Source organism: Acomys russatus, chromosome 10, assembly GCF_903995435.1.
Source record: "Acomys russatus chromosome 10, mAcoRus1.1, whole genome shotgun sequence".
NCBI classification, from domain to species: domain Eukaryota; kingdom Metazoa; phylum Chordata; class Mammalia; order Rodentia; family Muridae; genus Acomys; species Acomys russatus.
Window position 1 is genome coordinate 30,623,415 of NC_067146.1, and position 15,053 is coordinate 30,638,467.

A 15,053-nucleotide genomic window follows, 5' to 3' on the forward strand; every position below is an offset into this window, starting at 1 on the left:
AACTAGTTTGCTGAAGTGGCAAGTTGGTCTATTAGGGTTTGAGTATGAAATCTAAAGCCTCCATGTTGATGATCTTCTCCACCTGATACCAGGCAACCATGGGAAGAATACACTGGGTTCCGATAAATGGCATCATGACTTCTCTGTGTAGCACGTGGACAGTGTTGAAGATGTTGGGGCCTGGAAAGCTATTTACAGGCCCAGAAAAAGACTGTAAGTTTATACATTTTTCAATAGTTGAAATCAGAAGTTGGATATGTGTCTTCATTTTGTGTTTCTTGGAAAGAAAAATCTATATAATGGCATATAAATTAATCACAGTGTTAGGTATACTCTGTATGTTTATAAAGACATATAAACAGTATTTGGGGGCATAGTAGAACAGAGCAGAAGGGTAGAGACTGAAGCAGGCTTTTTATCTCATTTTGAACTTTGGATTGGTAAAAGACATGTCAGACCACAGGAATGAAAGCTGCATCTTCATCATCAAATTACCCTAAAGAAAATAACTTATTTTCCTCCTTTATCTCTTTTGTTTGCTAGGAAACAAGTCTGTAGTGATCATAGTGGTATATAAGCACCAGGTAAGAAGACTTATTTGTCAGAAGCTGGAATTCAAGAGGCTCTTACTGCCTGTTCAGCTAGAGTTCTAGCCATAGCCTCTAAATTTCATGGACAGTTCATTCACACACTGATACAAATGTCTATCTACACATGGCACATGGGTTCTAAGAGCTGGACGCTTAACAGGGCACATGTTTGATTGACAGGTGAAGACTTCTTCATGAGAGGGCTAAATAAGTACTCACTCTAGAATGGTGTGGCTTTGTTTCACTGTCAACCATCTGTTGTTTTCTCTGTGAAAAACATGCCCAGCCTAAACAGAACGGGGTAGGGGAACCGTGGAGTGGTGCTCCTAATTTGACTTCTTTGACTAACTTTTGAGACTCTTCCTATTTCAACACCAAATCTGTGGTCTTAAAAATGAGTGACCTTGTACATTTCTTCTGCTGTTTATTTTTCTAGAATTGTGTGCAGTAACCATAAAAATAAACCTTAGTGTCTATATGCAATGCTACATAGATAATTTGATTTCATCTGGTATAAGTAATTTAAGACTTGGAACCCCCACTGTTGTCCCAATTTCTCCAGGAGAATGGTGTCATCACAACAGACTCAGGGAAATTCAGCCACAATCTTCAAGACAGCTTGTCTTCCTTCTAAGGAGAAAACATGGCCTTCACTTCAATATTCCTACTAAATAAAGACTACATAGGAGAAAGTCTACTCGTTATAGTTAATTTAAGCAACAACAGTATTCTCCCTATGTTCACTGGTAATTTTCTTCTTTCTTGGTACCCTTGAATAGCTAACATCACAGTAAACCAAAAATGCATGCAGCGTTGTATGCCACAATTGTTTCCGAGGCTTGAGACTGAGACTCTTAAGTTGTTTTGACGAGGCAGCTAATAGCAATTTAGATAATTTGCTCAAATCCAAAGACATGAGATGCAAAGCCATGGCTGTGTTCCAGCACATTCTTCTTGTCAAAACCATTTAAATCACCATGTTACACACATACATATTGAAACTCAACTTTAAGTGTTTTATTTTTATGTACATTTCTTTTTGTCCAGAAATAAAATATCTAAATACAGACAGTGTAATGTTGTATATGTATAGCTTTCAACAATACTTGAGCTGAATAGATGCTTTGTATATTAAATTTGTCTTTTTAATGGAGTTCACAGCTACATTGATAAAATTGATTCCTTAGATCCTTTTTTTTTTCATTTTAACCAATAACAAGCAGAGAGACAAGTACAATTTAATATTAATAAGCAGCTCAAATAACACTTGGTTAAACTATATACAATACAAACCATTCATACAAATGAAGACTAGGATATTGAGTTTGTCACAATATGTGTAGATAAGACAGACACTTATAATTTACACGGTGTCTGCCAGGCATTTCCCTTCTTATATAATGATCAGAACTTGTGTTAAGCAGCCTTAGTTGGTCTCAACATTGCAAAAGGTCCGGTGATAGGCAAGAAAAGCTGTAATCCCAGTGTCTGCCCACATGTAAATTCCAAATCTTTGCTCATCTTTACTGAGAACTGGCTCCTCCCTCCACAGAAAGGAAAGCCATCCTGTATCACCTTGAATGTGCCTACTGTATGCTGGGAAAAGGTTACTACACTTTGTTGTGTTCATAAAATAAAGAATACTGAGCTCTAAAGACACGTTTTTTTTTTTTTCCATTTAACAAGCATATAACTCCTACAGTAGTATTCACCAGCACAGCTACTCCAAGCAGTAGGAATGCATGGGTGGGGATTATTGATTAGCATGGACTCAAGACCTTAGAAGAGATTGCCATAACAGCATGTTAGACACATCCTCTGTCTAGTTAATTCTTTTTGTTTGATCATAGTTTATCCTGAACCATCATGAGTCAGACAATGCAAGCCCTCTCAAAGGGAACCGTGATAGATGCAAGCTGAAATGTGTAAGAGTGGGTGCTCATGTGCCTCTACATGTGGTAGCATGTCTTCAGGTGAGACTCTGTGATCTATGGTGATTTACAACTATGCTGAGAGATGAAGCTGACTGTGCAGAAATTACATCAATTGTTTTCCACTAGCATGGTTGCACCAGTCAACAAGAGCAGCAGTATTGACACATTCCAGGCAACAGATGTGACCTTCTTCCTTGAAGTAAGAGCCCTGTCCTATGACCTTTAATTCCTCAGGCTTCAGTCTTGCGCCCTGTTCAACCTCATCCTGAGGGGAAGTAAGGTGTGTCACTGTGGTAGTTGTAGTCAGGGCATACTTTCTGTACTAGTTTGTAGTCTGTACTATAAAAGGAAATGTAAATGCAGATCACCTTGAAGGGCTTGGAGCAGAGCCAGGACACATGACTTTGTGTCTGCTCCTGGTAACAGGTTTTTGAAGGGTCGTAGTTGCAGAGTGTGTTCTTGGTAGCCTTGTCAACCTTTTCATATTCAATGCGACAGTTGAAGGACTTGGAATCTTTGGCATCAATCACGGTTTGTTGTGCCAAATCGAATTCCACGATTTTTGTTGGGGGCACCAAGCTGACAGATACATTCCCTTGACCAGTGGAATTATGCCTGAAATAAACACTAAACGTCCCATTGCCATGATCGACAATTTTCCCAGTGATCAACAGGTTTAGCTTCACTGTTTTGATGTTGGAATGAAAATCACCCCATCCAAACATTTTCTTAAACTTGCCGGTTTTAACAATGGGCCGTCTCTTGGCCCTGGGCCGAGGCTCCTGAAGGTCTGTGGAGTTCCTCAGCCAGTCCCAGAGGTCTTGCTCAGAATAAGGTTCTGGGGTGTCATAGCGCAGGTCCAAATCTGTGTCATTTTCTTTACCACGGAAAGTCTGTGAGAGGAGCCGACTGATAGACAAGTCTTTGCTGCTTTCTGTCCATATGTGCTTTAATGTGGATTTGCTGCTTCCTGACTTCAGAAGTTCTGATTTTCCACCATTTGTCAGGTTGGCACACGTGACCTGAGAAGAGAATTTTAAAGACGGTGTTTATTTACATCCCCACATCTAAGAATACAGCACTCACACTCCAGCCCTTGCTGGGAGGCTCAGAATTAAAGGATGACTTTTATTGTTGTTATTGTTCTTAAAAGCACCTCTTGTATCCGGCCACTGTGTATTAAGCTGTGATAAAATATCACTTCTATTTTTATTCAACAGTGGGAAAGGGGAGGTGTGGGTGGTTAAAAACCACAAAGCAGGACCTAAAGATCCATATAAACCCTTGACTAATGGAGTAGGAAAAGGCCGTTTAGCATGAGTAAGCCAAATTGAAGTCAAATATAAACTAAACTAAAGCAAATAATATCTCAGCCCCACAACCCACCTTTGAAGTAAACTTTCATAATCATTACATTCTTTTTCTGCTTCAGAATCACCATAAGTTCTAAAACTATAAGATCCTCATAAATATGTCAACTGATACCTTACTTACTTTTTGTTTGCTTACGTGAATACTATATTAGAATTAGTAGCTTTACAAAGAGAATGTGGAATATTTTAACTTGCCAACACACACGCACATGCACACACACGCGCACACACATACGTATCCTTATTCACCTATCATAAGCACCAAGCAAACATGTAGAATAATTTTTTTTAACTTTCAGGGTTTAAAATATGGTTTAAGAAAAAAGATGTGTAAGTTATAACATCCAATAATCACTAGCAGGTAGACATCAGACAGTCTGAAAAGCAGCAGGAAGTCGGGAAGTCACTTCAAGTGAGAATACGTTCTCCAAGATCCTGTCTTGTCTCTGTGAGACAATTACTTCTTCAAACCCTCAGGGGCTCATGGGAACCAGTAAGTACCTGAGGGGCCTCAAATCAGCACATTCAAGACACACAACCTATAAGCATAACCCAGAACCCACAGGAAGCAATGGCCAATGCACATAAACCATTGGCCACATGGACAGACTCACTTGGGTAAGGTTGCTGGAAGAATTCTTCTAGGTGCCCTTTGAAAAGCTAAGTTTCCCAAGAAAATCATTTTTCAAACGTGAATCTGATTATTACACAGGAATGTCTTTGGACTCTCTACTCTAGCCTTCCTCTAAAAAGTTCTCAGAGTAAAAGCTACTTGTCAAAGAGTGAGGTGTATTAGGAATTAGAGCTGTCCTAGGTCACACCTAAATAAACCTGTAGACTTATCCATGAATGCCTCTTGTTATGACACAGATCTCTGCCAAGTATATCCTCCTATCAGATGCTCATGATGGGAAGAAGAGTCTATACAAGTTCCAGGAATGCATAAGCTCAGAAGCCACACTTACTAGGATTTGTTTCCAGCTCTGTCACTCCCTTGATACAACATGATTGATATGGGGCCATTCTCACAACTACCACTCTAAGTTGTTCTATTTGAAAAAACTGCCGATCTTAAAAAAAAAAAAAAAAAAAAAAAAAAAAAATTGTACTGATTTTTCATATAAACCGATTGCATCTAAGATAAAATGTGGTTTTCTCATGGGTTTATATCCCATGACTTCCCCTTATAAAACCAAGGCTGAAACACTGGAGAGACTGACACAAAAAATAATTAAGAAAAACTCAAGCTGAGAGTCCATATCCTGTGTATCCGACTGCCATCTCCAAGGCAATAGCCAGGCCAACCTGGAAACATACAATGGATTAAAGTAGATTTTACCTGAGGATGATATTCGAGCAACAGAGTGTGCTGTTGAAAGAATAGACAGATAAAAGTATGGGCATGGTCACACGTAGGGGAAGTAAAAGTCAGGCTTATGTTCAGAGTCATTCTTCAGACTTTTAATTTATCACCTACCAAACAAATCAAGACCTTAGGGTGTGGAGGACTAGGAGAGGGGACTGGGAGGAAATGAAGGAGAGCCTATAAATGGGACGTAAAGTGAATAATTTTTTAAAAAAATAAATTAAAAACTTCAAAGACCCTAGTATAGTCGGAGATGGCTCAGATAGACCATTCCCATCTTAAACAGAATACAGGGAATTGGGAGAAAGGTTTCTTTGCCACCAATGTTCTTGTAGAAAAAAATTAGGAAGAATATTATGTATTGTTTTTCCTTTCAATTCTGTTCTGCCCTTGCATTGGTGTCTGTATTCCTCTCTACCCAAACTGATTCCTCTCTATAGTTTTTCATCATTATTCAAGAATGGATCATATTCATGAAGCATTCATGATTAATAACAACAAATTTTTAAGGCAAGTAATGATTTTTAACATGGACTAAGTATTATAACTTAAAGAAATGAAAAAGAAGGGAGAATATTATTTGAGGGAGAGCAATTAGACACAGTAATGTATATAAAATAAGTATGAAATTAATTTCACTACTATCCCTTTGACTAATTATGTCAATCTATTATGGACCAATTTTAGTATCTCATATAAAGTGAAAATCATGAAAGTTTCATACTTAATATTATCCAAAATAATAACAAAATGGTAGAAGCAGATGAAGTTATTTTAATAATTCCCTAAATTAAATGCATTTCAGTGTATATCATTTGGGGATAAAATTATATAGTCAGCATGTGCAGAACTATGGATTTAGTAACTGACAATAGGAAAAAAGGGGGAAATATTTTACTGTGGTATGACATAGGGTAGCAACTATACCTATAATATATATATATATATATATATATATATATATATATATATATATAAACTTACTAACATTAATTGGTAAGACTAGTACTGATCTCTTAGTTTAAGAACACTTTTTATGAGTATTGACCTTTTATATTTCAAAAAAAAATGTATTTTGTGGCTAAATATCCAAATGTTACTTGCTAACTATGTAAGCATCATCTTCCTACAGTCCTCATGTTTATTCTTTAGTATAAAAGATATAAATGCATGTACTTTTCTCTGATTCTTTTTCTTAGAGCTAGATGTGTTCCCATTGTTTGCCTAGCAAAGATAAATTCAGGCATACACAAAGTGGCTTTTACAGTACTTTAACTCAGATTTGACAAAGGACGGTAATGTGATACTTCTGCCATGCACTTGTTAACAAAACTGTAGTGAAATTATCCCAAGACTGAAGGGGGAAAACACTTACAGTACAATTTATCAACAGCAGGTGGGGAGTAAAATGGGGAAAATGTAGAAGTGAGGCATGTGAGTTTTAATAAGGAAAGAGCTACTGTGCCCAGAAAACGCAGAAAATGCTATGATTCTAATGAATCTCCGTCAGGTCTAAATAATATTCTCCACACCCACAATGACTATGAGTGTGGACTTGGAGTAGATCATCTGAATATCACACTAGGCTCTCATCCTTGACAACTGTATTGTGTGTGAATCTTATTTGCCATTTAGAAACTAGAGGGTATTACCCATATCTCTCACAGGGATGCTGTAAGGCTTACATACGTCACTTAAAGCACCAAGACAAGTATCTAGATTGTGTTGAGTTTTCAACGTGAGTGTCAGTACCTGTAATCATAACACTTCCTCCTCTCAACTCCACCTTATGGAAATGAATGACAATGGGTAACTTGAGATGGTATTTGCCAGTAGCCAATTTTTAAAAGAAAAACTAACTTTAGTAGAACTGCGAATATAAACAATTTTAAAAATTATCATACTAAGGGTAAGAAGGCATGGGAAATATATATGTCAAAAGTCTCATGTAAGAAAGAATAAAATAAATCCTAGAAACCTGCTGTGCAGCACTATACTTCTAGCCAGAAAAGCAGTTTTACTCACAAATCTGCTAATAAGTCAACTCGGATCGTAAACTTGTTCACCAGAATAAAATATTTTAAAATCTGTCTTAGTGAACTTGAAAGCATATATTGGATGATAATAAAAATATGTGCTGACAGTCTCTTTGTGGATCCCAAAATAGGAAGAGTAAGGACTACCTCGGACATGCACTCTGGCCACCCAACTTAGATCGTTTCCCCTTGCCAGGGTTCCTCTACAGAGGAAGAGGTTACAGGTAGTACAGATGAGACTTGATAGGCTGACATCAGATGTTAGGGGAGGAGGGCTCCTCTTTCTGAGGACTAAAGAAGGGAAGTAGAGGGGATAAGAGAGGGAGGGGGATCAGGAGGGAATGATGGAGGGGGATACAATCAGGATGTGAAGAATTTAAACTGCAGAACAAGCAGGTAAGTTATACTGTTATTCCCACTATATGGGAATAGCCCTGAGACTGGCTGAGACATGAATGTCTAGGCATAGACAATGCTTCTTGTTGGCTACAGAACCCCTATGAATTACTATTAGATGTCATTCTTCATATAGCATGAATGAATATTTAGAAATGATTTTTTTCCTGTTCAAACAAAGAGGAGAAAACCAACCTAAATTGTTCTGTGCATCATGCACACCTTATACAATATAATTTTAGGACTCTATAATGTTTGCGAGAAATTATATGCTTTCAGAACAAAAGACCCAGACGCTGACATTAGATTAGACTTGACAGGATACATTCCTCTCAGCATGCTGGACACCGACATGCTGTATATTTCGTATTACAACACTAAGTGCTTCAATTGCAGCTCCTCATCAGAACAAGAAAGCTCCCAGGACACTTTCAAAGAAAGCTTCCAATCCCAATTGATCCAGAATTTCAGACTATGCCACACAGGACTTTAATTAAGCCTGGAATTTCTCAACATTTAGAAACTGGACCTCAAATGTGATTCCTAGCTTGTTTAACCGTTTTCCCAATGTTATTTGGACCCTAACAAAAGTATTATTCATTCCAAATCAGCTGGAAGAGACCTTAAGAGAATGACGCCCCACTTCCTTTAAAGGGGAGTTGGGTAGGTTTTTGGTTGCTTTCTTGTCCTCCACTATAAGATCACAGCCTATCCAGTCTCTTCCTGGTAGCCTGCCTTTTCTTCCTCTGAGTGTCACCAGGTCTCCCCACCATGAGGAAGTGGTCAAATATTTTTTCAAGTGCTGATATGACAATCTAAGAAACATAGAAAGTTAAATAAACAATAAAAGTTCACATAACAAAGAATATGTGTAAGTTCAGCTATTAAATAGCTCAATCACCTAAAGAAACATACGCCTTTTTCCTTAGGCAGTGGGGTGCAAAACCTCAGTAGTGCTGACAATCGGGAAATCCTGAGTGTGGTTTCCAAATCAAAACATCTCCTAGCTGTACTCTCAGCCATACCTTTATATGGTATGTACTCTCACTCTCTCTCCCTCATAGTTGAGAACAATAGGACAATATCTAAAGGAGAATATTAGTAATGAAATAAAAAAACAGCCTTAACAATAGGTCTCTTGGAAGTTCTGTTCCAAGATGGCGAGACTGAACACACCTATTGTCTGATCAGAGGGAAAGCAGTGACTGCGCAGTGACCTAACGACCGAACTGAGAAGTACAAAACACCAGCGCTTGTGATTCCCAGGTGAGAGGGGTCCACCCTGTGTAGAGCATAGGCCTCCATCCACCCAGCTAATCCACATAAAAGTCCCTGGGTCCCTGCAGGCATATTTGCAATCTTCAAAGTCTTGCCACTTGCCTGCTTGCAGGCCTCACCTGCACTTTGCTTATCAGACTGAACTGAAGACTACAAAACATCATGTCTGGGTTTTCTAGGCCAGCGAATACCTCACAGTCCAGAATACTAGTGGATCTGACCTCAGGTCACCCAGGCCATCCACAGAGACTTCCCGGGTTCACACAGGCAAGTGCACAGGCATCGAGGACTAGCTTCAAGCCTGGCAAGGTGCACAGCATCTCAGCTCTGTGTCTCAGATGGTGATGTGGCCTACAAAAACACCAGCACCTAGTTCTTCTAGCCCAGAAAGGTCCCCACAGTCTGGAATACATATGATCTGACATCAGATCACCTGGCAAGTTCAAGGAAAGTTACCAAGGAAAGTTCTCAGGTCTGCACAGGCATGAGTGCAGCTACAAGGTCTAGTCACACACCTTGTGGGGCACACAGACCTGAATGCTGTGTCTCAGAAGGAACTTTGTGCTACAAAATACCAGTGTCAGAGTCTCCCTGCAGACAAGAGATACAGTGATCTTATGTCAGGACACCCAGATGGCCCATGGAAAGTTCCCAGGTCTAAAGTCAGTCACCCACATGGTCCAGCAGAAGAGTTCCCTGATCCCTGCAGGTAAGGGGTCCCAAGCTATAGCCACTCACCTACAAGATGCTCTCAGCAGACAATGAAGGACACAAAAGCTACAACCTAACACCAAAGACAGCAAAATGGCTAAAGGACAACATAAAAACACAAACAACAGAAGCTAAACTATTATGGCATCTCCAGAACCCAGTTAGTGCAAAGCAACGTCCTTGAAAACCCTAACACAACTCTGAAACCCTGAAACACAAGAAAATGATCTCAGAACTTTTCTAATGAAGAAAATAATGAAGGAAACTAATAAAATCTGTAAGCAAACACAGAAAGATACAGCCAACCAGATTAAGGTCCTTAGAAATGACATGACATAGGCCTAAGAGAGGAGATGAAGAAATCACTGGAAGAAATCTAGGAAAAGGCAAACAATCAGGTGAGAGTAATAAAGAAAATCAGTAAAACAGCTCAAGAACTGAAGATGAACATGGAAACAATAATAAAAGCACAAACTGAAGAAATCTTGGAAAGAGAGAAACTTAGAGAAGAAAACAGGAACTGCAGAGGTAAGCATCACCAACAGTAGGAAGGAAGAAGTCAGATGTAGAAGATACAATGGAAATTTTGATGCAACCATTAAAGAAAATGTTAAATCTTAATGTTACTATCCAAATATTAATATCTAAATGCCAATATCCCAATGTTAATGTCCAAAAAATCATGGACACCATGAAAAGACAAAACCTAAGTATAATAGGAATTGAGGAAAAAGATGCCCAGCTCCAAGGCCCAGAAAATGTTTTCAACAAAATCATAGAAGAAAATTTCCCCAATTTAAAGAAAGAGATGCCTATAAGCACACAAGAGGCCTATGGAACACCAAATAAAGTAGAACTGAAAAGAAAATCCTCTTGCCACATAATAATCAAAATACTTAATGTACAGTACAATGAAAAAATTTAAATGCTGCAAGGGAAAAAGATCAAGTAACATTTTAGGGTAAACCTATCAGAATCACACCTAACTTTTCAGCAGAGACCATAAAAGCCAGAAGGGCCTGAACAGATGTATGGCAAACCCTAGGAGACCACAGATGCCAGTCCAGACTACTATACCCAGCAAAACTTTCAATAACCATAGATGGTGAAAACAAGATATTCCATGACGAAAACAAATTAAAATATTATCTTCCCACAAATCCAGCCCTATAGAAGATACTAGAAGTAAAACTCAGACCTAAAAAAGCTACCAACACTCAGGAAAACACAGGAAATAGAAAATTTTACTTTAGCAAAACAAAAATTAGACAAGCACAGAAACACACTACTACAGCCAACATCAAAATCAAAGGACCTAACAGTCACTGGTCTTTAATCTCTCTCAACATCAGTGCTCTCATCTCTGCAATAAAGAGACACAGACTAAGAGAATAGATGCATAAACAGGACCCAATATTCTACTGCATATAAGAAACACACTTCAGCATCATAGATAGACATTATCGGAAAGTAAATGGCTGAAAGAAGGTCTTCTAAGAAAATGGATACAAGAAGGAAGCTGTAGTAGTGATTATAATATCAAGTAAAATAGACTTTAAGCCAGAATTAATCAAAAGGAATGAGGAAGGACACTTAATACTCAGCAAAGGAAAACTCAACTAAGATGACATAACAATTCTGAACATCTATGACCCAAATAAAAGGGCATCCACATTTGTAAATAAAACACTAATAAAGCTTAAACCACATACTGATCACCACACATTAATAGTGGAAGACTTTAACACCGCCTCTTACCAAAGTATAGGTCAAGGAAACAAAATCTAAACTGATAAATAATGGCACTAAAAGATGTTATGAATCAAATGGATCTAACAGATATCTGCAGAACTTTTCACCCAAACACAAAAGAATATACCTTCTTCTCAGCACCTCATGGACCATTCTCCAAAACTGATCATATCATAGATCACAAGACAAACCTCAACATATACAAGAAGATTGAAATAATACTTTGTGTCCTTTCAGACCAACAAGGACTAAATCTGGACCTCAACAACAACAGAAATAACAAGTAGCCTACACCAACATGGAAGCTGAACAACTCTCTACTCAGTGATAACTGGGTCATAGAAGAAATGAGGAAATTAGGGACTTCCTAAAATTCAATGAAACTGAAGGTACAGCATACCCAAATTTATGGGATACAATGAAAACATGGATAAAAAAGAAAGTTCAAAGCACTAAATACCTTCATAAAGAGATTAGAGACATCTCATACAAGCACCTTACTGGAACATCTGAAACTTCTAGGAGAAAAAAAGATGCAGCCTCACCCAAGAATAGTACACAGCTAAAAATAGTCAAATTCAGGGCTGAAATCAATAAATTAGAAACAAAGAGAACAATTCAAAGAATCAATGAAATGAGCCGATTCTTTGAGAAAATCAGTAATATAGACAAACCATTAGCCAAACTAAGTAAAAGTCAGAGAGACACTATCCAAATCAACAAAATTAGAAATGAAAAAAGGAGACGTAACAACAGATACAGAGGAAATCAAAAGAATCATTAGGTTGTACTTCAAAAGCTATATGCCAGAAAATTTGAAAATCTAAATGAAATGGAAAATTTTCTGGATAGATTCCACTTACTAAAGTTGAATGAAGATCAGGTAAACAAATTAAATAATCCTATATCTCCTGCAGAAATAGAAGCAGTCATCAAAAGTCTCGCAACAACAACAACAACAACAACAAAAACAAAGCCCAGGGCCAGGTGGTTTCAGCACAGAATTCTATCAGACCTTCAAAGAAGAGCCAATACCAATACTCTTCAAACTATTCCACAAAATAAAAATGGAAGGAAGATTACCAAACTCATTCTATGAGGCTACAGTCACTTTGATAATTAAACCACACAAAGACCCAACAAAGAAAGAGAATTGTAGACCAATTTGTCTTATGAACATTGATGCAAAAATACTCAGTAAAATAATCACAAACCAATCCATGAACACATCAAAAACATCATTCACCATGACCAAGTAGGCTTCATCCAATTCATCCAGGGTGGTTCAACAGGTATATACTATAAGTTACAAGTACTGGAGTTCTAATACACAACATAGTGACTAATATCAATAAAAATACAAATTTCAACTAGGCAAAGAGATGAGTGTTCAGTGTTCTCACCAGAATAAGTAAACTATGTGAGGTCATGGGCACATTAAATGATCACATTATGCAATGGGTACATCAAATGATTACTTTATAATGTAAGTATATGATCTAACATCACATTATATACTAAATATAGACAGTTTTGTCAATTATCTTTCAACAACTGAAAATACTTTTTATAACTAAAGCAAATGTTTGAGAAAAAGCAATAACAGAAGTTGTAAGAGTTCTTCAAGTCAGAAGCAGAAGTCCAGCAGCAGACATGTTCACTAGCTGTGGAAATGCAGAAGTGGAGATCTGTGTCTTTTCCTTTAACCCAATAAGTGCTGGAAGACTATATGGCAAAGGAATCAAGAGAGCCATTGTGACAATCAGTCTCTATTGGGAACAGGACTGGATTGATAGAAGCTCAAGTCATTAGGAAAGCACATTCCCTAGGTTTGTCTGTGAGAATAGTTCCAAACTGGTGTGCAAACCAATGCAGGAAAGACCTACCAAATGTGAGTAGTGCCTCCAAGTAGACTGGAGGACCAGATGGAACAGAAGCAAAAGGGGGACACCTGCCCACAAAGGCTTACTGCCTGCTCTCTGCTTCCTGGAGACTGCAGTGAGCAGCCTCCTTAGTCACGTAGTCCTGCTTTTAGAATAGCCATTCTCCTCAAAGGGTTAGTGGATCAGTCAGATGTAAAATGAAAACTCTGAGACTCTGAGCCAGAACAAAGCAGAACAAAACAAAACAAAACAACTCTTTTTTTCCTAAGTTAGTTCTTCTTACTTTTTGTCAGAAGACAGGAAACTGATTAATACACTAGGCCTTAAATAAATACCATGGCTAAGATTTAAATTCTGATATTCCATTACTGAAGTTATTTTAGGAACACTTTTTTTCATTACACAAACTTCTAAACCCTGGATAATTCTAACTAAAAATAAAAAATAATATTTCCTCTATAATAAACAAAAATTTAGCATCTGCATATCAAATATATAGACACAAGGCCCTACACAGTCTGAACACAATATATGAGAGCAACAATCCTGTTTGGACTGCAAGTTATGAGTAATGACAGTATGTCTATGTATATTCAAATGATTCAAACAAACTGAAAGAGATATATGAATAGTTTGAAAACTCCTCAGAAAAAAAAGGCAATATGGTAAAGGGAGACCTTGCTGATAATGTTATCGTGTAAGCCAGAGAAAAGTGGATTATAATTTATCTTTAATGACACCATTGAGACTGTCTTGCCCACCAGTATATTTTATGTCATTTTCAAGCTATTCAGTCTCATCAGTTTGAACACTCCTCAACAGCCAACCATGCAAATCACTCATACTGTGGAGGGTAACTCATTTCTAACACAATACACCAACTGTCCCATTTGTTTTTGAACTGAGAGTTGATGCTAACTCATGTGTGATTGAACCTCAAAATTAGATTTTTTGAAACTTCTACTTTGTGCAAAAACTCATATAAAATAAATTTAAATGTTTTGGGGGCATATTTTATGGAGAGCCATGAAGTGCTCCAGAGGGAAGTTGGCTTTTTCATCTTTTGAAAATGTATCCTTTTCCATCACACTTATTGTATAAATAGATACACATGCACCCACATTTTGACATGTAGTCATTAATATTGATAAAAATTAATAATTATTAGTCTACATAACTCTGCTTAGCTATTCTCTCTAAATATAATTACAAGCACTCTCAAAGTTCCATTATTATTTAAAGAAATATAAAAATTAATAGTGAAAAAACACTGTCAGAAAGATATGACTAATGTTTTCTATGCCTTCTTTGTGAAATATATACAAAACATCTCATGTGAGAAGCTCTGGGTACATAGTTATAGTAATGAACAAACTGCTCAAAGTAACACTGTAGATGTCTATTTCTTCATTAATGCAAAGTCACTAGTGATCATTTTTCATTATTCAAAAATGGTTAGAATGTGTCAATAAATCTAGGTTTCCCCTGAAAGAGGAGAAATATACTCCATGTGTGTGTAATTTTATTCTATTTGAATCAGAAGCCAGAATGGCTGACTACATGGCAAGGCCTGTTGCGTAGATGCAAACAGATGAGTTCATGGCTACCTAAAGTAAAATAAGACACAGGTAGGTTGATCATGGACGATAGTAGAAATTACTAATTCACACTCTACTGGCATTTGCACATGCTATGACATTCAAATATTCATGTATAGGAAAACTTTTCTTCAAT

The 15,053-nt window shown here is 37.4% G+C and overlaps 1 protein-coding gene across 1 annotated transcript in view; it reads right to left on the reverse strand.

The window, feature by feature from the left end:
* Positions 1–1,111: 1,111 nt before the first annotated feature.
* Positions 1,112–15,053, reverse strand: part of Nxph1 (neurexophilin 1) — a 286,673-nt gene continuing 272,731 nt past the window's right edge. The window contains exon 3 of the mRNA XM_051151928.1: positions 1,112–3,546. Coding sequence (XP_051007885.1) covers positions 2,785–3,546 — 762 coding nt within the window. The 3' untranslated portion in view covers positions 1,112–2,784. The remainder of the gene's footprint in view (positions 3,547–15,053) is intronic.